Source organism: Hypanus sabinus, chromosome 2, assembly GCF_030144855.1.
Source record: "Hypanus sabinus isolate sHypSab1 chromosome 2, sHypSab1.hap1, whole genome shotgun sequence".
NCBI classification, from domain to species: domain Eukaryota; kingdom Metazoa; phylum Chordata; class Chondrichthyes; order Myliobatiformes; family Dasyatidae; genus Hypanus; species Hypanus sabinus.
This window is the reverse complement of record NC_082707.1, coordinates 180,050,176-180,073,729: the sequence shown is the minus strand read 5'-3', so window position 1 is coordinate 180,073,729 and position 23,554 is coordinate 180,050,176. Positions and strand designations below refer to the sequence as shown.

The 23,554-nt window shown below is 50.6% G+C and overlaps 2 protein-coding genes across 9 annotated transcripts in view; both read right to left on the bottom strand.

Annotated features, from left to right (window-relative positions):
• Window positions 1–23,554, bottom strand: part of LOC132388244 (nesprin-2-like) — a 284,356-nt gene that overhangs the window by 20,728 nt on the left and 240,074 nt on the right. For 7 of the 8 annotated variants that reach the window (XM_059960628.1, XM_059960590.1, XM_059960597.1 and 4 more), the window contains 9 exons: window positions 18,226–18,388; window positions 17,347–17,537; window positions 16,541–16,691; window positions 15,835–16,017; window positions 15,204–15,341; window positions 7,678–7,872; window positions 5,977–6,220; window positions 4,363–4,481; window positions 2,227–2,353 (listed from right to left, as the gene is read on the bottom strand). In XM_059960628.1, the coding sequence (XP_059816611.1) occupies window positions 2,227–2,353; window positions 4,363–4,481; window positions 5,977–6,220; window positions 7,678–7,872; window positions 15,204–15,341; window positions 15,835–16,017; window positions 16,541–16,691; window positions 17,347–17,537; window positions 18,226–18,388 (1,511 nt within the window). The remainder of the gene's footprint in view (window positions 1–2,226; window positions 2,354–4,362; window positions 4,482–5,976; window positions 6,221–7,677; window positions 7,873–15,203; window positions 15,342–15,834; window positions 16,018–16,540; window positions 16,692–17,346; window positions 17,538–18,225; window positions 18,389–23,554) is intronic. The other variant, XM_059960605.1, reaches the window with a different exon arrangement.
• LOC132388321 (uncharacterized) lies at window positions 6–2,218 on the bottom strand. Its single transcript, XM_059960661.1, has 2 exons — window positions 1,186–2,218; window positions 6–1,087 (listed from the first exon to the last, which is right to left on the bottom strand). The coding sequence occupies exons 1-2, from the start codon at window positions 2,013–2,015 to the stop codon at window positions 670–672; spliced, it is 1,248 nt and encodes a 415-aa protein (XP_059816644.1). The 5' UTR covers window positions 2,016–2,218; the 3' UTR covers window positions 6–669.

The window sequence follows — 23,554 nt, the reverse complement described above, 5'->3', positions numbered from 1 at the left end:
TTTGTTTGTCACATGAGCATCGAAACGTACAGAAGAATTGAAGAGTTTCAGAGTTGTACACTTTGATAATGAATGAACCTTAGAACAACATCGTTTGCGTCATCAACCAACACAATTCAAGGGTGCTCGGAAGTGTCTCACCAAGCTAGCACGCCTACAGCTGACGAACCAGAACCCAAACACCTTGGCAACGCGGGAAGACAGCTGAGTGCCCAGAGGGGGCCACAGGGAAAACAGTACTCCTTACAGACAGCAGTGGGACATGAACCCATCTTGCTGACGCTATGAAGCGTTGTGCTCACCACTACACCACCCACCTTCCTCCTCCACTCGGGCCCCAGGGCCGTGCAGAGGACCAAGCCCCATCTCAGCCAGGGAGTTCAGAGCAAGAGGGGGTACAGTGACCAGCCGGCTGTTCTGGACTGGCACAGGGGAAGACCCTCCAGGGACAAAGGGGACAAATACACACCTACTGCTCTGTGTCCTCAGAGAGGTGGGGTAGGAGGAGATGCTCAGACCTTCCTGGAAAGGCTGCAGTTCTTCTGATGAAGGTGCTCCCACACAGTTCTGCACAGAACACATTACTCCGCTCCTCCATCCTTTCTCTTCTGCACAGTTTACCTACATTACTGTCAATTATATCTATACTCGAGCCTTTTCACTGTACTGCTAGCACAAAACAACACATTTCAACCTGATTCTGATAGAGCCAGCGATGGAGAAGGAATGGTGAGATTCTTCCAGTTGGGAGTGACGTGGGTCCGGGAGGGCGGGGGTGTTCGAGGTGTGGGACCTGGGAGTGACGTGGGTCCGGGAGGGCGGGGGTATTCGAGGTGTGGGACCTGGGAGTGACGTGGGTCCGAGAGGGCGGGGGTGTTCGAGGTGTGGGACCTGGGGGTGACATGGGTCCGGGAGGGCGGGGGTGTTCGAGGTGTGGGACCAGGGATTGACGTGGGCCCGGGAGGGCGGGGGTGTTCGAGGTGTGGGACCTGGGGGTGACGTGGGTCCGGGAGGGCGGGGGTGTTCGAGGTGTGGGACCTGGGGGTGACGTGGGTCCGAGAGGGCGGGGGTGTTCGAGGTGTGGGACCTGGGGGTGACGTGGGTCCAGGAGGATGGGGGTGTTCGAGGTGTGGGACCTGGGGGTGATGTGGGTCTGGGAGGGTGGGGGTGTTCGAGGTGTGGGACCTGGGGGTGATGTGGGTCCGGAAGGGTGGGGGTGTTCGAGGTGTGGGACCTGGGGGTGATGTGGGTCCGGAAGGGTGGGGGTGTTCGAGGTGTGGGACCTGGGGGTGACGTAGGTCCGGGAGGGTGGGGGTGTTCGAGGTGTGGGACCTGGGAGTGACGTGGGTCCGGGAGGGTGGGGGTGTTCGAGGTGTGGGACCTGGGGGTGATGTGGGTCCGGAAGGGTGGGGGTGTTCGAGGTGTGGGACCTGGGGGTGACGTAGGTCCGGGAGGGTGGGGGTGTTCGAGGTGTGGGACCTGGGAGTGACGTGGGTCCAGGAGGGTGGGGGTGTTCGAGGTGTGGGACCTGGGAGTGACGTGGGTCCGAGAGGGCGGGGGTGTTCGAGGTGTGGGACCTGTGGGTGACGTGGGTCCAGGAGGGTGGGGGTATTCGAGGTGTGGGACCTGGGGGTGACGTGGGTCCGGGAGGGCGGGGGTGTTCGAGGTGTGGGACCTGGGGGTGACGTGGGTCCGGGAGGGTGGGGGTGTTCGAGGTGTGGGACCTGGGGGTGATGTGGGTCCGGGAGGGTGGGGGTGTTCGAGGTGTGGGACCTGGGAGTGACGTGGGTCTGAGAGGGCGGGGGTGTTCGAGGTGTGGGACCTGTGGGTGACGTGGGTCCAGGAGGGTGGGGGTGTTCGAGGTGTGGGACCTGGGGGTGATGTGGGTCCGGGAGGGTGGGGGTGTTCGAGGTGTGGGACCTGGGGGTGATGTGGGTCCGGGAGGGCGGGGGTGTTCGAGGTGTGGGACCTGGGAGTAATGTGGCACTGGGAGAGGAACCTGCAAGTGGTGGCATATCCCGTGGTCTGTCAGGTTGGGGGGGACTGTTAGAGTTGCCCAGGTGAGTAATTGTGGGTAGGGTACTGTCCAGCCACCCCAAATGGCACCCCCCTGACCCATAACCCCTGACCTAACCCTGAACCTTTGCCCATCTTGGACCCCTAACCCCTCATCCTTCACCCTTTTTTGACCCAATTCCTCCCCCAACCCTGACCCCTGACCTTCACCTGCCATGGGCTGATCTGAAACATCCATCTCCACAGATCCTGCGTCCTGGGGAAAGTTATTCTTCAGGTCATCTGGCACTCGCTGCACATCTTCCGTGCTTCCGATGCCTTCTGAAAGGAGTTTAGCCTAGAGGAGTTTCACAGAGTGAGACACAGTATCAGGAGTTAATGTTCAGGTCAATGCATCACACATTCCCAACGTTAGACCAAGAGTGAAGCTCCCTCTGCACTGTCCCATCACACTTCCAGGGTCAGACAGAGTGAAGCTCCCTCTGCACTGTCCCATCACACTTCCAGGGTCAGACAGAGTGAAGCTCTCTCTGCACTGCCCCATCACACTTCCAGGGTCAGACAGAGTGAAGCTCTCTCTGCACTGTCCCATCACACTTCCAGGGTCAGACAGAGTGAAGCTCCCTCTGCACTGTCCCATCACACTTCCAGGGTCAGACAGAGTGAAGCTCCCTCTGCACTGTCCCATCACACTTCCAGGGTCAGACAGAGTGAAGCTCTCTCTGCACTGTCCCATCACACTTCCAGGGTCAGACAGAGTGAAGCTCCCTCTGCACTGTCCCATCACACTTCCAGGGTCAGACAGAGTGAAGCTCCCTCTGCACTGTCCCATCACACTTCCAGGGTCAGACAGAGTGAAGCTCCCTCTGCACTGTCCCATCACACTTCCAGGGATAGACAGAGTGAAGCTCCCTCTGCACTGTCCCATCACACACTCCCTAAGGTCAGACAAATGGTGATTCATGAGCAACGTTAACTGCGCTAATATTGGCATGGTGAAAAGCCCATCGACAGGGTGGAGTTGTAAAATGTGTTCTGAAGGTTTCCTTATCGAGGGTCCTGCTGGAGAGGGTGTGACACTAGACCTCCTCTGAGGGAATGAGAGGCAAGTGGCAGTTTGGGTCTAGTGACGTGGACTGGCCCTATCTCAACAGGAAAGACCTGGTTAAAAGGGTGAGATGTGGTTAAGAGTCACTTCTTTATATGACCGTAAGACTCAAGAGCTGAATTGCGCCATTCTGTCCATTGAATTTGCTCCACCATTCCTAATGGCTGATTTATTTTCCCTCTCAACCTCATCCTCCCCATAACCTTTGACATCCTTACTAATCAGGAACCTATCGACCTTCACTTTAAATACACGCAGTGACCGGCCTCCACAACCATCTGTGGCAATGAGTTCCACAGATCCACCACCCTCTGGCTAAAGAACTTCCTCCTCATCCCTGTTCTAAAGGGACATCCTTGTATTCTAAGGCTGTGCCCTCTGGCCCTAGACTCTCCCAAAGTAGGAAACATCCTTTCCACGTCCACTCTAACTGGGTTTTTCAATATTGGATAAGATTTCAATGAGGTCCCCACCCCCCCTCATTCTTCTGAACCTCAGCAAGTACAGGACCCTCAGACGTTAACCTCAGAATGTTCATCTCCACCTTCCCTTTGTCCCTCATAACTTTTTACAATTATGGCTCACGTAGATAAGGCGGACAGTAACAGTCTGTTCCACAGGGTAGGGGAGTCCAAAACTAGGGAGCGTAAGTTTAGGGTCAGAGGGGAAATATTTAAAAGGGGACTGAGGAGCAAGTTTTTCCACAGAGGGTGATGAGTACAGTAAGTGATTAAAGATTACCTTTACTTGTCATGTGTACGTCCAAAGATACAGTGAAGTGTGTCAATCAACACGGTCCGACAAGCCCACAGATGTCACCAAGCTTGTGGCACCAACATGACCTGCCCACAACTCACTAAGGCTCACCACGTACGTCTTTGGAATGTGATCACGGGAGGAGAACGTACAGACAGGAATTGAACCCCAATCAGTGCTGACGTAAAGCTGGTAGAGTTAGTTAAAATTAGAATACTTAAAAGATAGCTACATGGACAGGAGAGGTTTAGAGGGATGTGGGGCAAACAGAGACAAGCGAGTCTGGCTTAGATGGCAATCCGGGTCGGCATGGACTAGATGGGCTGCATAGCCTGTTTCCATGCTTTGTGACTCTACAGGCACACCCCTCGTTCAGCCTGCTGTCTGCCCCATCCCAACTGCCTCACCCTTCTCCTCCTCCATGGAGCACAACCCCCCACCCTCAACCGGCGGGCTTCTGTGCCACCCGTGCCCGGTCTTACGTAGTCCTGACGATGTGTTGAGTCACAGGGAGGTCCGGTCTCCGCCCGCTGCCCACTCGTCCTGACTCTGTCCCCAGAGGTGTTTGGGTGCCAGACGGTCGACTCCTGGGCTAGATCTCCTGTGACAGTGGGAGTGAAGCGAGGTGGGGTGGAGGGGAAACAGAGTCTTTAAAGCAATTGCTTGGGCCACAAAGCCTTGGTTTCCAGCTGAGCCCAGTCACCTTCCCTGCCCCACAGACGGGAGAGGGGAGCTGGTGCCAGAATTCCTGCATTCCCATGCACACCACTGTCTCCACACACACCCCTCCCCCCATTGACTAGTCTGAGTTACAGAGAGGGGGCTGTAGGGTGCAGGTGGAGTGGGCACGGGTGAGTGGGGTTAGTCAGGCGGGCTGGGGACAGGGAACGTAACGGGGGGGGGGGTCTACCGGATGGGTGAGGGAGATGGGAGATGGGGTGTGTGCAGGATGGGGGGTGAAGAGGAGATGGGTGCGGTGAGTGTGACGGTGGGGGGGACTCTGTGGGGCATACGGGGAGGTGGGATGGGGTAGGGCTGGGTCAGGAGATGGAGTGGGTCTTGCTCACACTTGTGTGTCTCCGTCAGCAAACGGCAACAGAACAGAGAGGCAATGAGGAGACGCCAAGAACCGGGACAGGAAGCATCACTTCAGCTAGGGGTGTTAACTGGCACCCATGGGCGCTGGCTTGGGATCAGGCACCCCTGGGTGCTGTAGGAGCAGATGAAGAGGCTGCTCCAGAGATGGAGCAGTCTGATGTTCAAGAGCACAGTGAGAACCTCGATCCAACGACAGGGATGCTGAACCATCTACATTCCTACAAAGCCCTGCAAAGTCCTCCGGGAAGCTGCCCACACTCACTCACACTCACACTCACTCACACAGACACTCACACACACAGACACTCACACACACACACACTCACTCACACTCACACTCACTCACACAGACACTCACACACACACAGACACAGACACAGACTCACACACACACACAGACACAGACACAGACTCACACACAGACACTCACACACACACTCACACAGACACAGACACTCACACACGCACACTCACTCACACACACAGACACAGACTCACACACAGACACAGACACTCACACACACACAGACACAGACACAGACTCACACACAGACACTCACACACACACTCACACAGACACAGACACTCACACACGCACACTCACACAGACACAGACACACATACACACTCACACTCACACAGACACAGACACTCACACACACACAGACACAGACACAGACTCACACACAGACACTCACACACACACTCACACAGACACAGACACTCACACACGCACAGACACTCACACAGACACAGACACACATACACACTCACACTCACACAGACACAGACACTCACACACACACAGACACAGACACAGACACTCACACACACACAGACACAGACTCACACACAGACACTCACACACACACTCACACAGACACACTCACACACACACAGACACTCACACACACACTCACACAGACACAGACACTCACAACACCACGTTTCATTGCTCTACACACCCATTACATCCACCACACACCCGTAATACTCACCACTGGCCAGGGGGCTCAAGAACTCGTCCTCGTCCTGTGAGGAACTGCCCCCCACATCTACTGTGTGGTCCCACTCCAGTGGGATGGAGTCCACGCTAACTGGCGTCTCCCGGCCCGACCGGTGCTGTGGGACACTGTCCGGAGGGTCTGGCACTGAGAGTGACACCTCCCCAGGCTCCAGCCTGTCCCCGGCCCCCTCGAACCCCTCTGCCTCCCGCAAACACGGATCCACATCCTCACACACCTGGTGTGGGGAACACAAGGTGTCAAAGCTTATAGAAACCCCCCCCACCCAGAGGCTTCCCAAAATCCACCCAGACTCTTCACCACCCACCCAGACTCCCCACCACCCACAGGCTTCCCAAAATCCACCCAGACTCTCCACCACCCACAGGCTCCCCAAAATCCACCCAGACTCCCCACCACACACAGATAATGGACACTCTCCCCACCCACTGTATCCCCTCCCGCAGCCCATGGACACCCCCCATCACCAACTCTTCCCACCCACCGTATCCCCTCCCACAGCCTAATGGACATACTCCCCCATCCCCGACTCCCCCCACCCACTGAGTCCCCCTCACAGCCACTCTCCCTCCCCCTGCCTCCCATTACTGACCCTACTCCCACTTAATCAATCCCTACCCATAGCCCACCAACACTCTCCATCTTCACTGATTCTCCCCACCCACTGAATCCCCTCCCACAGCCCAACTCACTATCAGCTACAAACCAGCATCGTCTGACCCGAGGGTCCCACCGAAGGGACTGAACCTCGATATCCCCCTCACCTATCATCGTATAGTCACTCCCCTGCTCCACTGCCCAGTCTGTTGCACGTAAACTTTTATTTTAAATTTGCATGCTTACTTAAATATATTTAATTGTTAATTTCAGTGATGTGAAAATATGTCATCTTTATCCTTTTTATTCCTTAAGGTTGTTATAGCCAGGGGATTTTGGGGGGGGGGGGGGGCTGCTAGACAGAATAAGCTCTCACTGCCCCCAATAGCAGTCTTCTGAAACAGCCTCTGACAAACAAGACCAGGTCCTGACCTTCACACGTGGCTTAGCTTGTGAGCCCAGTGGAACCATTTCTACTGACAGAAGAAAGGGCAAAGGAGGGTTACTCTAAAACCAGTCGCTTTGGGCAGATAGGCTCAACAGCCATGATGGCAGCTCATTTAGGAGAAGGAAAACTCTGATTTCAAGCTTCCACTGCCTTGCATCTATACCCACTCGAGGGAAGACTCCAGGAGTAAACCATGAGGAAAAATCCAGAGCTGGAGTCCGCAAGCAGTCCTACGTTGAGGTCAATGCTGAATGGCAACTCCTGAAATGCCACTGGTGCCAAACCGTATCGGTCTCTGCCGTTCCCTTGGATTCATCAGCTGCGTAGAGAGGGGGGACCTGCTCCATGGGCAACAGCTTGCTCTCCATACTGTACTATCCTGGCTAGCGTATTGACTGATGGCAACTACTTCCAACAGCTAGGATGCGACAACCATAGTCAACCTCAACCAACCCTATTTATACATCCCATAATTTTGTAAATCTCCATAAAACCTCCCTTCATTCACTACGCTCCTGGGAATAAGTTCTAATGTATTCAGCCTTTCCCTATAACTAAGCCACAAGCTCTGGCAACATCCTTGTACAGTTTCTCTGTAGTTTTTCCAATCATATTGATATCATCCATACCGGCTGTACGGCCACAAGACGCTGGTGGAAGCGTGCCACACGGCCGAATACCTCCTGGCAATAGGCATGCAGCTCCTCCAGCTCCTCCTCGATGTCCACGGCATCCAGCGGCTCCATCTTCTGTATCAGCTGCTCCCCGGACACGATCAGCTGGTCGATCTTGTTGGTGTTCAGGGTGATCTCCTGCTGAAAAGCCTGAGGAGATGACCCGGGCAGTTAAAGATCAGATAAAGATTAAAGATTAACTTTATTTGTCACACGTACGTCAAAATGTTGGGTGGTGGAGTGGAGATGCGTCTCTACCAAAGGAGGTGGAAGGCACTCCTTCCCTCCACTAGCCTGCAGGTCACCCTTGGGCAAGGTGTAGCACCTGCTTAGCCCCCCGATCACAGTCTGGTGAAGCCGCGGGGGCAGGCGGCGGATGGTCGGATGAGCTCTAGTTCATATCACAAGTCCTGGTTAAGCGACCACTGACATCAGCAGACAATCTCTGAAGAGTATTGATAATGGCTGGGGTCACCTGTCTTGTAAAGACACTGCCCAGAAGAAGGCAATGGCAAGAATCAATCATGGTCATGGAACGACCATGATCACCCACGTCATACGACACAGCCCATAATGAACAAACATGGAAATATACAGTGAAATGCATTGTTTGCATCAATGACCAACACAATCTGAGGGAGCAGCCTGCAGGTGCTGACATACCCCTGGCACCAGCACAGCAAATCCCCAAGTCACTAACCCTAGTCCATACATCTTTGGAGTGTGGGAGGAAACCGGAGCACCCAGAACAAATACACGTGGTCACGGGGAGAACGTACAAACTCCTTACAGGCAGCTGCAGGAAATGAATCCCAATCACTGACGCTGTAAACCGTTACCGGACCTGCTCCGTTACCAGATCACGGCTGGCAGAGGGCGTGATCTGTCTGATGCCACCCAGCACCAGAACCTAGTCTCTGCATGCTCCTCTCCACTCTCCCTGAGGCACCCTCCCCAGCCCTCAGCAGGTAGGAGGTGGTCAGTGTAAGTGACTGAGACTCTTGACTGATGCAGAGCTTGCAACATAGATCAATTACAGATATGGGCAGGGAAATAGCTGATAGAGTTTCATCTGGGAAATCGTGAGGAGCTGCACATCGGGACGTCACACGTAAGGGGAAAGAATGTGCTTAATGGCATGGCCATTTGGAACATTGATATACAGAGGGGTCTTGGGGTGCAGGTCCCTAGCTCCCCGAAAGTGGTGCCACAGTTTGGTAGGGTGGTAAAGAAGGCCTATGGCACACTAGCCTTCTCTGGTCATGGTGCTGAGTGCAAGAGTCAGGAAGTCACGTTACAGCTGCATTAAACTTTGTCAGGCTCGCGGTTGGAGTGTGGTTCTATTCACCCCTTTCGAAGAAGAAGAGGAGGTGGGTTTTGGATAAGGTGCAGAAGAGCTTCACCAGGACGCTAGGTGCTTTACAGCTATAAGGAGAGGGTGGACAGACTGAGGTGGCTTTCTCTGGAAGAGTGGAAGACCTGACAGAGGGTTTTAAGATTATAGGAGGCATAGATAGGGTAGACAGTCAGAATCTTTCTCCCAAGGTAGAAGTGTCAAACTCCGGAGGATATAGTTTTGAGGTTAGAGGTTAGAGGGGAGGTTCAGAGGCAACATGAGGGGCAGGTTTTTTTATATACAAATGTAGAGAGTGGTAGGTACCTGGAATGAGCGACTGGGCTACAGTGGAAGCAGTCGGCTTGATGTACTTTAAAAGGCTTTTAGACAGACACGTGAATATGAAAGGAATGGAGGGTAATGGATGATACGCCAGAGGAGGACATTTAGAATAAATTGGCATCAGGATCAGCACCACATGGTGGGCCAAATGGCCTGTGCAAGTGTAGTACTGTTCTACGTAAAATATCCCATCTGCAGGAACACAGGGTGAAGGTGTGCTGTCCCAGCCAAGGCACTGAGTATACCCATTGGGAAGTGGAGTTACAGTAGTACAAATCATCGGTAAGGTTGAGTATCGTGTACTGTTCTGGTCACCAACTGTGGGAAGGACACGATGGAACTAGAGAGGGTACAGAAAAGATTCACAGGATGTTACCCGGACTGGAGGGTTCAAGTTACAGGGAGAGGCAGACAGGCAGGGACTGTTTTCACTGAAGAAGGCTGAGGGGTGACTTTGTAGAGACTTATAAAAATAACATGAGGTATGGAGAAGGTGAATGGTCAATCTTTTCCCCAAGGGGAGGGGAGTCCAAAACTAGAGGGTAGAGGTTTAAGGTGAGAAGGGAAAGATTTTAAGGGAATCTGAGAGGCAGTTTTTTCCCCACACAGAGGGTGGTGAGTGTATGGAACAAGCTGCCAGAGGAAGCGGTTGAGGCAGAAACAATGATGTTTATTAGACATTTGGACAGGCATGTGGATATCAAATGCTTGGAACAACAGGGTTCAAATGACAATTTGGTCAGCACAGATGAGATGGGCCAAAGGGCCTGCTTCTGTGCTTTCTAACTGTCACTAATTAAAAGAGAGGGCTTTATTAGTTAGATGGCCTCATTGCTTACTCAAGAGCTAGGGTTTTTCTCTTTGGAGCAAAGGAGAAGGTGAAGTGACTTCACAGAGATGTACAAGGTAATGAGAGGCATAGATAGAATGGACAGTTAAAGGCTTTTTCCCAGGAAAGAAATGGCTAATACAAGGGGCATAATTAAGGTGATTGGAGGGATGTGTAGGGGAATGCCAGGGATAAGCTCTTTACACAGAGAGTGGTGAGCTTGTGGTATATCCTACCAGGGATGTTGGTAGAGACAGATACATTAGGGGCATTTAAGACACTCTTAGATAAGTGGAAAATTATGTAGGATGGAAGAGTTAGTTTGACCTTGAGTGGATTAAAAGGTCAACACGACATTGTGGGCTATGGTGCTGTACTGTTCTATCTTCTCTGAGTTGTTGAACTAAGTTTCCAGAAAGTTGCACGCAGGAAAACTGGTGGTGATTGGGGAGCAGCTTCATCTGGACCATAGGAGGTAAACAGTCGATTTTAAGTGTAATGTACGGACCTATTTCTTTTACAGCAATGACCCCCCCCCCCCACTTAGTACTGTGAATTGATCTGTTGTCTGCACATGTGCATTGTTTTCTCTCTCTCTCTCGCTGCAACGGACAGACATACTTTATTGATTACGAGGGAAATTGGGTTTACACCAATTGGAAATTGCAAATACACCAGTTAAAGCCATCTCCCATGTATGTGTTTTTATTTAACTGATAATTAGTTGTGCAGAGACACAACAAATTGGCGACAAGTATGAACCTGAATGTCAGAAAATATCATGAACTGCACCGACAGTTAAGGGACGAAACAGTACAAGAGAGCCGAAGGACCCATGAGAGTGAAAGATGCATTGAATTGAAAGTGAAAATAATGTGGCAATAGCTTTGGTTGGGAAAGATGAGAAGTTTGATAGTGCGAATGAAGGCTGGGAGTCAAACATCAAGAGGATTGAACTGTATTGTAACTTGAGCAACGAGAAGGAGCAAAAGAAAGCCCTGCATGTCTTAGCTTAAATGTAGAGTCTCCTACTCAACCTAGTAGCCCCAGAAAGCCAGCAAGCAAGATGCTTGATGAAATTGTTACAATTTTTTAAAAATTACTTGAGCCCTAACCACTGGTAATAGCTGAGATTTAGATTTTACAGAAGGAACCAGTCAAGAGATGAAAGCATTTATGAATACATTGCAGAACTGTGCAAACATCCCCAGTACTGTGATTTTAGAGATGGACTTCCTGATGCATTAAGGGACAGGCTTGTATGTGGCATGTATAGTCCATAAGAGACCCAACCTTAGAGTGGGCATTTACCAGAGCAACAGTTAAGAGACTATAGTAAAGGATGAAGCAGAACTACTGAAAAGGAGGTTAGAATGTGAAATGTCCCTGAATGGTTCAAAAAGCCAAAGATGTTATCAATGTTGGTTCAAAGAAAAATTTTCAAAAAGTGTCACGGACAAGGTCACATAGAGAGAGTGTGCAAAGCAGACAGAAAGCACAACCAAGTGAAAAGTCTCAAACACAAATCCAAGCAAATGCATAAAGTTACCGAATGTAGAACAGAATCAGACAACATAGAGTCTAACAAAAGTGAACTGTCATGCCTAGAACTGCATAGTATTACTGAAGCAGATCGCAATATAATATGGATCACAATAAATGTGTCTGGTGTAAAACTGAAAATGGAGCTGGATACAGGGTCAGCTTTGACCATAATTCCAGAGGCTGACTACAACAGACTGTTTTCTAAGATACCAATGGAGAAGACCTCAGTGATGCTAAAGACTTACACAGGTGAAAAAGTGTTCCCTAAAGACAAACTGAAAGTGAAGGTGATGTATGGAGGTCAAACACAACAGTTAGAGCTTTATGTATTGAGGACTAGTACTTTTCCGACGTGAATGGTTGAGAAAAATCCAACTAGACTGGCACTCAATCAAACCTCTCAGTGTGGCATCAACCGGCAAATGGTTAGCCTAACCAGAGACGATCACAGCTGCTTATTGCTAATGAGAAGGGGATTTGTAAACTCAAAGGCATGAAGGCCAGAATTGAAGTGGATGAAACAGCAACACCAAGATTCCATAAAGCGTATCCTAAACTGGATGCTGAACTTCAGAGCTTGGAGGCATCTGAAATTCTCTCAAAGGTTGAGTGGATGATTGGGCTACGCCTATTGTCCCAGTCATCAAGAAAGGGAAGGCTGGAGCCGTTCGCTTATGTGGGGATTTCAAGGTGAGTATCCCCTGCCACAAATAGAAGATATTTTTGCATCTTTATCAGGTGGGGAGAGGTTTTCAAAGATTGACTTGTCACAAGCCTATCTGCAAACAGAGATTGAGGAGTCAAGCAGGAATTTCCTCACAATCAACACTCATAAGGGACTGTTCCAGTATAATCATCTCATCTTTGGTGTAACATCAGCTTCAGCAATTCAGCAAAGAGCAATGGACCAAGTGCTCCAAGGTACCCAGGAACTCAATGTTACCTTCATGACATCATTGTGACTGGGAAAAATGATGAAGAGTACCTCCAGAACCTTGGTAGACTGCTTACCAGGCTGAGTGAGTACAGTCTGTGTACAAAGAGAGAGAAGTGAATTTTTCAAGAATGAAATCTCATATTGTGGACCTGTAGCTTTCATAAGTCGCAAGAGAAGTGTGCTACAGGTACCCAAACCAGAAAATCAATCACAACTCGGGTCTTTCTTGGGCCTTGTAAACTACTAGCACCAGTTTCTCCTAAACATTGCTACAGCGCTGCATCTATTGAATGTACTGTTACAGACAGAAGCAAAGTAGGAATAGTTAGAAAGATGTGAGAATTCAAGGAAACAAAGAAACTAATAACATCTGATGAACTGCTCATCCATTATGACTCATCCCTGCCCATCAGACTGACATGCGATGCATCCCCTTGTGGCACTGGAGCCGTTTTGTTACCCACTATGAAACATGGATCTGAATGCCTGATTGCGCTTGCTTCAAGATCACTGACGAGTGCCGAACACAACTAGGCTCAGATCGACCGAGGAGCCTTTGGGGAATAAAGTAGTTCCACCACTACCTCTATGGGCAAACGTTTACACTAGTGACAGATTACCAGCCCCTTGTGTCCATTTTCACTCCCAGGAAGGGAATTCTAGTGAATATTGCTACCCGATTATGTTGGGCACTGTTCCTAGGAGCCCACTCTTATGATGTAGAATTCAAGGGTATCAAACAACACAGCAATGCTGATGGCTTGTCTGTCTTCCACCGTTGTCAATTGAAAAAGAAAAGTCTTCATACTGTGACCCAGCAGAAGTGTTCCACACTGCATTGGTGGACCAGTTGCCGGTAACAGATTCCGAAATACACAGGGAAACAAGGAATGTCCCGACATGGTCAAAAGTCCACGACATCACCATGCAAGGATGTCCAGCTCATGGTAACCCTTTGTTTCCAGAGTTCTTAGCAAGAGGAGACCCACTGTCAGTATGCCAAAGAACACTGATGTATGGATCTCGTGTTGTGGTTCCCTCTAAACTGCGGACCAGAGTTACAGAATCTGCGTGAAGGACACCCGGCTACAGTCAAGATGAAGAGTCTTGCCCGGAGCTACGTGTGGTGGCCAGGAATAGATAAACAGATTGAAGACTTGGCCTTAAGTTGTTTGAGATGCCAAACAGTTCAAAATGCTAAGGCACCGTTACACCCATTGGAGTGGCCGTTGTCACCACAGCAAAGAGCAAATTGACTTTCCTGGGCCGTTCATGTTTCTGACTGCTGTGAATGCTCATTCGAAGTGAACGGAGGTTATACCAATAAAGTCAACCACCTCAGCAGAGACTGTCTCTGCCTTGAGGGCTATCTTCACCAGAAACAGTTTACCAGAACAAATTGTGAGTGACAACAGACCACAATGCACATCAGAAAAATTCCAAATGTTCATGAAGAAAAACAACATCAGACATTTCAAGTCAGCTCCTCACCACCCGGCAATGAATGGGTTAGCTGAAAGGTTTATCTAATCTTTCACAGTCCATTAAAGTGAAGGACAAGGAGGACGTTTCTCTGCAGCACAAGGTGGACATCTTCCTTTTTGTGTATCAGAATTCTGCTCATGAGATGATAAATCAAACACCAGCAATGCTGTTCATGATCAGGAATCGACCTCCTGAAACCAGATCTATGGAGGGAAGTGCGGAATAAACAGTTCAGCCAGTGGCCAAGTGAAGCGGCAAGGAGCATTGAGGTTGGACAGGAAGTCCTAGTGCACGATTACCAAGAAGACAAGTGGACACCCAGTAGGACAGCTGCAAGAACTGGACCACTGATGCATACAGTGGATGTTGGAGATCAGACATGGAGACGTCATGTGGACCAGATGATGATGTCACTGACAGCAACGTGACACTGGAAAGCAAGAATGTCGTCTGAGACAAGACACCTACCAAACCCGGTGCCACTCCACGGGTATAAAGGCAGAATGAGAACATTATCATTGACGTCTGCCAAATCCCATGCCACTGCACAGTCCAGAGGTGCTATCCTGGAAGAACCAGAGAGCCACCCAAATGACTGAACCCTCAGAACTGTGAAGTTAGTTATGGACTGTTATTGTGAAAGCACAGTTAATTGGAATATGGGTTTATAAAGGGAAATTGAATGTTTTGTACATATAGTTTTATGGTGCGTTAACCCCAATAGGGGAGAAGTGTAATGTATGGATCGACTTTTAGAGCAACAACCCCCCCCCCCCAGCACTACGTATTGATCTGTTGTCTACACATGCACATTGTTCTCTCACTGCCATGTGAATACACCAGTTATAGCCACTTCCTACGTACATGTTTTTATTTAATCGATATATAGTTGTACACAGACTCAACACAAAGAATGGATAGAGCATGGAAGGAGGCTGTTGGGTCCATCAATGATGTACTAGTTCTGTCCATTTCCCCACCAATGCCCCCCCCCATCCCATGCTTACATTGAGCTGCCGCACTTTGTCGACGATGTCGCTTTGGGAAAAGTGTTCCACATTGGTCAGTTGTAGATCCATCTCCGTCAGCCACACCTCAATGGCCTTCCGCGAGCTCTCAAACTCCTCCCTCTGACCGATGAAGTGCTGGAACACAGGGGTGGGCAAGGTGGGAATTACTGACCGAGTCCCAGTCTGACATCCTCTTTTGAAGAGAGATGGGGAGATGGGTGGGGGACAGATGGTGGAGAGGGGTGGGGGTAGGGATAGAGGAGAGGAGTGGGTGGGGAAGATGGGGAGTGGAGTGGGGGGAAGATGGTGGAGAGCTGTGGGGGTGAGATGGGGAAGACAGCTGGAGAAAGATGGGGCAAGGAAAGATTTAAGGGTGAGATGAAGGGTGAAGTGCTGCAGCACCCAGGGGTGGGGAGGGTGTAGGGGAGACGAGGCAGGAATTACTGCCGTGGTCTCGGTCCAATGGCCCATTCTGGATTTAGACAGGGGTGAGGATGGGGGGTGGATTTTGTGGGGATGTTCAGGGTGGGAGAGTGAGGATGGGGGGGCTGGGGGACACAGAGGGGAAGGTGGTAGTGGGAGAGACATGGGGAGGGGACGGGGTGTGAGGTTGGCAGTGATCAGTTACCTTGAGGCGACGGAGGATGGCAGTGATGCGCCGTTGCAGGGCGTCCCAGCGCCGGTTACCCTGGGCGACAATCTGCCGCAGACGGCGGGACGTGTCAGCACGGTTCTCCCGGCAGAGTCGGCGGAACTGCTTGTTAATGAGCTCCAGCTGGGTCAACCGCTCGTGAGCCTGTCGCTGGAACGTCTGCGGGACGTAAACCCATCAGGGTCAGACTGGACCGAGACAGACCCCTACCCGTCCTACCCGCAATCTTACCAGACTCCCTGGAACGTCTGCGGGATATGCACCCATCAGGGTCAGACTGGACCGAGGCAGACCCCTACCCGTCCTACCCGCAATCTTACCAGACTCCCTGGAACGTCTGCGGGATATGCACCCATCAGGGTCAGACCACCCCATTGCCCGTTCATCCCACCCACATTCCTACCACACACCACGTTTGTGGAATAGCACAGCCCAGCATGCACACTCACACTCTGGAATGTTTGCAGGACAGAAACCACGTCTGGGTCAGCCACCCTTGCATGGATTCTCTGCCCTATCTACACAACCCAACCCCTCGTGGGAGTCTTTGGGAGGGGAGGTCCTCCCATCCACAGTTCCCCTCCCCCCACCACTCCTCTCTTCTCCTGCATCCAGGGGATCTAACCCCGCCACCCCACACTCGCCCCGGACCTCCTCACCCCTTCTCCAACTTCCTCCTCACCTCGTACTTCTTCAACTCGTCCTTGGCGAGGCTGTAGGGGATGAGGGAGGTGTTGGGGTGAGCGGCTGTCTCCTCCGCCCCTCGCAGCCACTCCTCGAAGTGGGAGTAATCGTCCAGAATCTTCTGCCACATTCGCCACGTCTCCTCGATTCTGGGGGTGGGGCAGAGGCATGACCCCACGAACACAACCACAAACCGCCACCCCGACCCCCTCCCAGAACATCACAACCTGCCGACACCCTCACCTCGGACAATGCGACCCCACTTACCCATGACCCCCAGCCCTGTAACCTCGTTCCAGACCCCATGATCCCAACCCAAAACATTATGACCCCACTTGCGACCCCTTTTCCCCCTGCTGCGTTTACAGTGTTGCTCCTTGGCTGGTAACAAGATCCCACTGGTGGAAACATCCCAGCCCCTCCCCTGTTGCTCCCTCGCCCCCAACTACCCCCCCGCCTCAGAATGAGAGTGAGTCCACTCCTCATTCTCCTAAACCCTGAGGAGCACAGACTCAAACACCCAGCACCACCGAAGAGACAACACTCGCAGGGAGACACCAGCACAACATAGAAACAAGCCCTTGAGCCCGACCTGAACCTGCGACCCACCCACACTGACCCCCACCCTCACCGTCACAAGCCCCCACCTATCACCCCCCCACTGACACAAACCAGCACCCACCTATCACCCCTCACTGATTCTTCCCATTCATAAATGCCCTCCTCACTTAATCCTACCATCACAACTCCTCCCAATTCATCAACTACCCCCCAACTGCAACTTCCCCCAAAACCCCTGCCTACCGCATTCGCCGCTGCAGTGACAGGGCGCAGATGTTGCGCCAGCGCCGGTCCAGGCTGCTGCTGCTCTGCCTTAGGGAGTCGCATTCGGTCTCGGCATCAGCCTCGGCTTCGGCGCACAGCAGGATCCCGTTGCTCCGGCGGAGCACCGACTCCACCCCCGCGGCGTGGTGATCGATGTCCCTCTGCAGCTCCTGTACCGAGGGTGACAGGGGTCAGCGGTCAATAGTTCAAACAGCACACAGCAAGCCTTCCACACTGGGGCTGGGGGGTGGTCAGTACACAGCAAGAGTCCGCAATGCGGGTTAGGGTTACGTGCACATCAGGGACCCACCCCCGTCATACATCTGTCACTCAGCCTTCACCAGCGCTGGACCAACTGTCCACACACCCTCATCACAATTCCTACTCCAATATATCCTTTTCCAACCCCTCCTGACTGGTCTCCCAAGCACACTTCTCTCAACAGTCCAGCTTCCATCTCTCCTCTCGTGCCCCCCCCCTTGCCTGACTTCCGACACAAACTCCCCCGGGACACATCCATCCCCCAACATATATCCCTCTCCAACATCCCTCCCTCTCTCCAGAATGAAACCCTCCCCATCCCAGCCTTTTCCTTCCAGCTTGACTCTTCCTCATCCTTGCTTCCTTCCTCTCCTCCCTTGGTCCCACCACTTCCTTCCCTCCCTCCCTCCCATCTACCCTGTTATTGGTCCCAAGCTTCACCCAGAGCCCACAGAACACCAGCCAGGATGACTTGAGCCTTTACAAATGGCTCTGTTTATCGGACTCTACCCCTGTCCCCCTTCTTGAGGCTGTGAAAGGCTAAGAGTGGCCTGGTCAAGGTGAGCTAAATGGTCTGCGGTTTTCAAGCCCACACACCTGTTGCTCTGCCAGCTTGCGCTCAATCTCCTGGTCATCGCAGACGGTGTAGACGAGGGGCTTGGAGAGTTCGGCCTCAATGTGGGCCAACCAGGATCGCAGGCAGCTCATCTCTCCGTCCAGATTCTGCACCGATATCTGCCTCTCCATCAGCGTCTTCACCCTGGGGGAAGGAGCAGGTCACAGCACAGCCACTGAGTGGGCTTCTCATGATCAGGGACACCCGATCTCTGGTTGTCTCAATAGAGGAAGCAGGTGGAGGTTTCGGAGAGGGTGCAGAGGAGATTTACCAGGATGTGCCTGGGTTAGAGAGCAGGTCTCATGAGAGAAGGTTGAGCGAGCTAGGGCTTTTCTCTTTGAAGAGGAGGGTGAAAGGCGACTTGATAGAGGTGTATAAGATAATAAGAGGCATAGATAGAGTGGACCCCCTGAGAAGGAAGTATAGAGGCAATATCAGAGGTACATTTTGTGGTGAGTGCCGGGGCGGTGACAGAGGCAAATACATTAGGGACATTTGAGAGACTCTCAGATAGGCCCATGGATGATAGGAGGGTTATGTAGGAGGGAAGGGTTAGATTCATCTTAAGTTAAAAGATCGGCACAACATCGTGGGTAGAAGACCTGTACTGCGCTGTTTTGTTCTACGTTCTATGAAATTCACACGTCTAGGAGAGGAGCCCACTGTCAACCAGTCAGCTGCTTGTGAGAGCTTTCCACAACTGGTCTCTTCCCCATCCCAGGTACCTGCCCAATCCCACCAGGTGGTAGGGGTGATGCGACAAGAGTTGGAGTAGGGAGGATTCACCCTTGAGAGGGTTTGGACAGGCTGAGACGGTTTTCCCTGAAGCGAAGGAGGCTCACAAGTGAATTTTTTTTATTTTTTTTCAAAAACAATACAACACAGATAGAGGCCCTTTGGCCTAATCAGTTTGGCCTGATCAATGGTTCCCACCCAGCTAGTCCCAATTTGCTCCCATCCCTGCCCTTGCATGTACCTATCAAAGTTTTTAAATGATATTATTGCACCAACCTAAACCACTTCCCCAGGCAGCTCATACCATATACGCACCATCCTGTTTGGAATAGTTGCCTCCTCAGGCCCTCCCATCTCCTTTCGCCCTAAACCTATACCCCGTAGTTTTGGACTGGGGGAAAGACCATTACCATCTACCTCATGATATTATAAACCTCTATAAAGTCGCCCCTCATTCTCCTACACTCCAAGGAATGAAAACCTAGGCCTGGCCAGTTTCTCCCGATAATTCAGGCTCTCAAGTCCTGGCAACATCATCACACATCTTTTCTGCACTCTTTCCACGTCTTTTCTAAAACAGGGTGACCAAAACTGTGCACAGTATTCCAAGTATAGCCTCACCAATGACTTACACAACTGCAACAAGGTGTCAAGTCCTGATGGCGTGCCGGGTAGGGCAGTGAAAACCTGCACCAACCTACTGGCTGGACTGTTCAAGGACATCTTCAATCCCTCACCGCTGCAGTTGGAGGTGACAATCATACCTATGCCCAGGAAGAGCAGGGTGAGCTGCCTCAATGACTATCGACCAGTGGCACTCACACCTACAATGATAAAGTGCTTTGTGAGGTTGGTGATGGCCAGAATCAGCTCCTGCCTAAGCATAGAACTGGCTCAGCTGCAGTGCGCCCATCACCACAATAAGTCTACGGTAGATGCAATCTCACTGGCTCTCCAGTCAACCTTGGATCACCTGCTTAGTAGCAATACCTCTGTCAGGTTGCTGTTTATTGATTACAGCTCAGCATTCAACACCATCATACCCTCAGTTCTAATCGACATCTCCAAAAACCTGGGCCTCTGTACCTCCCTCTGCAGATGGATCCTTGACTTCCTCACCAGGAGACCAGTCAGTGCAGACTGGAAATAACATCTCCTGTTTGTTGGAAATCAACTCTGGTGCACCTCAGAGATGCCTGCTTAGCCCACTGCTCTGCTCTCTCTGCACCACCACCATCTACAGATCTAACAACGACACTACTATGGTTGCAGAATTTCAGATTGGCATGAGGAGGTGAACAGGAGCGACATAGTAGAGTAGTGTCGAAACAACGCCCTCAGTAAGACCAAGGAATTGATCGTGGACTTCAGGAAAGGGAAGTTGAGGGAACACACATCAGTCCACATTGAGGGATCGGCAACGGAAAGGGTGAGCAGTTTCGAGTTCATGGTGTCAACATCTTTGAGAATCTATTTCAGTCACAACATATTGGTACGATTACAAAGAAGACATGACAGTGGCTATATTTCATTAGGAGTTTGAGGATTCTTGGTATGTCACTAAAGACGCTAGCAAGTTTCTACAGTTGTTCTGTGAAGAGAATTTTAACTGGCTGTATCACAGCCTGGTATGGAGGGGCCATTGCACAGGATTGGGAAAAAGCTGCAGAAAGCTGCACGCTCAGCCAGCTCCGTCATGGGCCTCGGCAGCATCCAGGACACCTTCAGAAGGTAATGCCTCAGAAACACCACCAGAAGGGAGATGTCTCTGTGTCATATCACTGCGGCATCTCCCCTGCAGGTACACTTCTGCCAGCTCTCCATCCTGCTCCTCCCCAATGGGGAACTGGGCCAAAACACTGCCAGCAAGAGAACACAGAACATAGAACAGCATGGTACAGTACAGGCCTTTCAGCCCTCAATGTTGTGCCAACCTTTTAACCTGCTACAAGATCATTCTAACCCTTCCATCTCACATAGCCCTCCCTCCATTTTCCTATCATCCAAGAGCCTATTCAAGACTCTCTTAAGTGTCCCTAATACATCTGCCCCTACCACTACACATTCACCACTATGTAAAGAATATACTTCTGACATCCACCTACATCTTCCCCCAATCACCTTAAAATTACCCCCCCTCCCCTTGTATTAACCACTTCCACCCTGGGAAAAAGTCTCTGGTTATCCCACTCAATCGATGCCTCTTATCGTTTGCTACACCTTGATCGATTCACCTCTCATCCTGTTTCACTCCAAAGAGAAAAGCCCTAGCTTGCTCAACCTGTCTTCATAGGACATGCTCTCTGATCCAGGCTGCATCCTGATAAATCTTAACCATATAACAATTACAGCACGGAAACAGACCATCTCGGCCCTTCTAGTCCATACCAAACGCTTACTCTCACCTCGTCCCACTGACCCGCACTCAGCCCATAACCCTCCATTCCTTTCCCGTCCATATACCTATCCAATTTTACTTTAAATGACAATACCGAACCTGCCTTTACCACTTCTACTGGAAGCTCATTCCACACAGCTACCACTCTCTGAGTAAAGAAATTCCCCCTCGTGTTACCCTTAAACTTTTGCCCTCTAACTCTTGTTTCAATCTCCCCTACTCTCAATGGAAAAAGCCTATCCACGCAACTCTATCTATCCCCCTCATAATTTTAAATACCTCTATCAAGTCCCCCCTCAACCTTCTACGCTCCAAAGAATAAAGACCTAACTTGTTCAACCTTTCCCTGTAACCTAGGTGCTGAAACCCAGGTAACAGTCCAGTAAATCTTCTCTGTACTCTCTCTATTTTGTTGACATCTTTCCTCTAATTCAGTGACCAGAACTGTACACAATACTCCAAATTCAGCCTTGTACAATTTTAACATTACATCCCAACTCCTATACTCAATGCTCTGATTTATAAAGGCCAGCATATCAAAAGCTTTCTTCACCACCCTATCCACATGAGATTCCACCTTCAGGGAACTATGCACCATTATTCCTAGATCACTCTGTTCTACTGCATTCTTCAATGCCCTACCATTTACCATGTATGTCCTATTTGGATTATTCCTACCAAAGTGTAGCACCTCACAGTTATCAGCATTAAACTCCATCTGCCATCTTTCAGCCCACTCTTCTAACTGGCCTAAATCTCTCTGCAAGCTTTGGAAACCTACTTTATTATCCACAACGCCACCTGCCTTAGTATCATCTGCATACTTACTAATCCAGTTTAGCACCCCACCATCCAGATCATTAATGTATATGACAAACAACATTGGACCCAGTACAGATCCCTGAGGCACACCACTAGTCACCGGCCTCCAACCTGACAAACAATTATCCACCACTACTCTCTGGCATCTCCCATCCAGCCACTGTTGAATCCATTTTATTGCTTCAATATTAATACCTAATGATTAAACCTTACTAACTAACCTTCCATGTTGAACCTTGTCAAAGGCCTTACTGAAGTCCATATAGACAACATTCACTGCTTTACCCTCGTCAACTTCCCTCATAACCTCTTCAAAGAATTCAATAAGATTTGTCAAACATGACCTTCCACACACAAATCCATGCTGACTGTTCCTTATCAGATCCTGTCAATCCAGATAATTATATATACTATTTCTGAGAATACCTTCCATTAATTTATCCACCACTGACGTCAAACTGACAGGTCCATAGTTGCTAGGTTTACCCTTAGGACCCTTTTTAAACAATGGAACCACATGAGCAATACGCCAATCCTCCGGCACCATCCCCGTTTCTAATGACAAAAAAATCTTCTCTGCACCCTCTCTAAAGTTTCCTATAATGAAGTGACAGTGTGGAAACTGGGTTGTGATCGAGATCGGCCCCCCTTGCTCTGATCATCGATCAGCCCGGAATTACCCAGTCCCCTCCCACAGACCCTGCCCCCGCAGTGGCAACTGCTCACCCTGGAAGGTACAGCCTAGGAGGAATGCCCTTCACAGCCCACAATCTCACCAGGTACAACCTATCGCACTCCCCCGAGGCAGAGTGATGGTGGGAGTGGGCATGTGTGTTTGAACACTCAGGTGTACTAGCTCGTCTCTCTCTCTCTCTCTCTCTCTCTCTCTCTCTCTCTCTCTCTCTCTCTCTCTCTCTCACAAACAATGACATAAACATTCACAAACAAACATACAAGAGATTCTGCAGGTACTGATAATCTTGAACAACACACAAAAGTCAGGCAGCATCTATGGAAGGGCCGGTACTTCAGGCTGAAACTCTTCACCAGAACTGGAAAGGAAGGGAGCAGGAACCAGAATAAGGTGGTAGGGGGAGGAGGAGGAGTACAAGCTGGTGGGTGATAGGTGAGACCAGGTGAGGGGGAAGGGTTGATGAAGTGAGAAGCTGGGGAGTGATAGGTGGGAAAAGGCAAAGTCTGAAGAAGAACGAATCTGATAGGACAGGAGAAAGGACCATGGGAGAAAGGGAATAAGGAGGGGCACCAGAGGGAGGTGATAGGCAGGTGAGAAGAGAAGGGGTGAGATCTATGCACACAGATTTATGCACACAGATATAAACTGTACACACACAAAC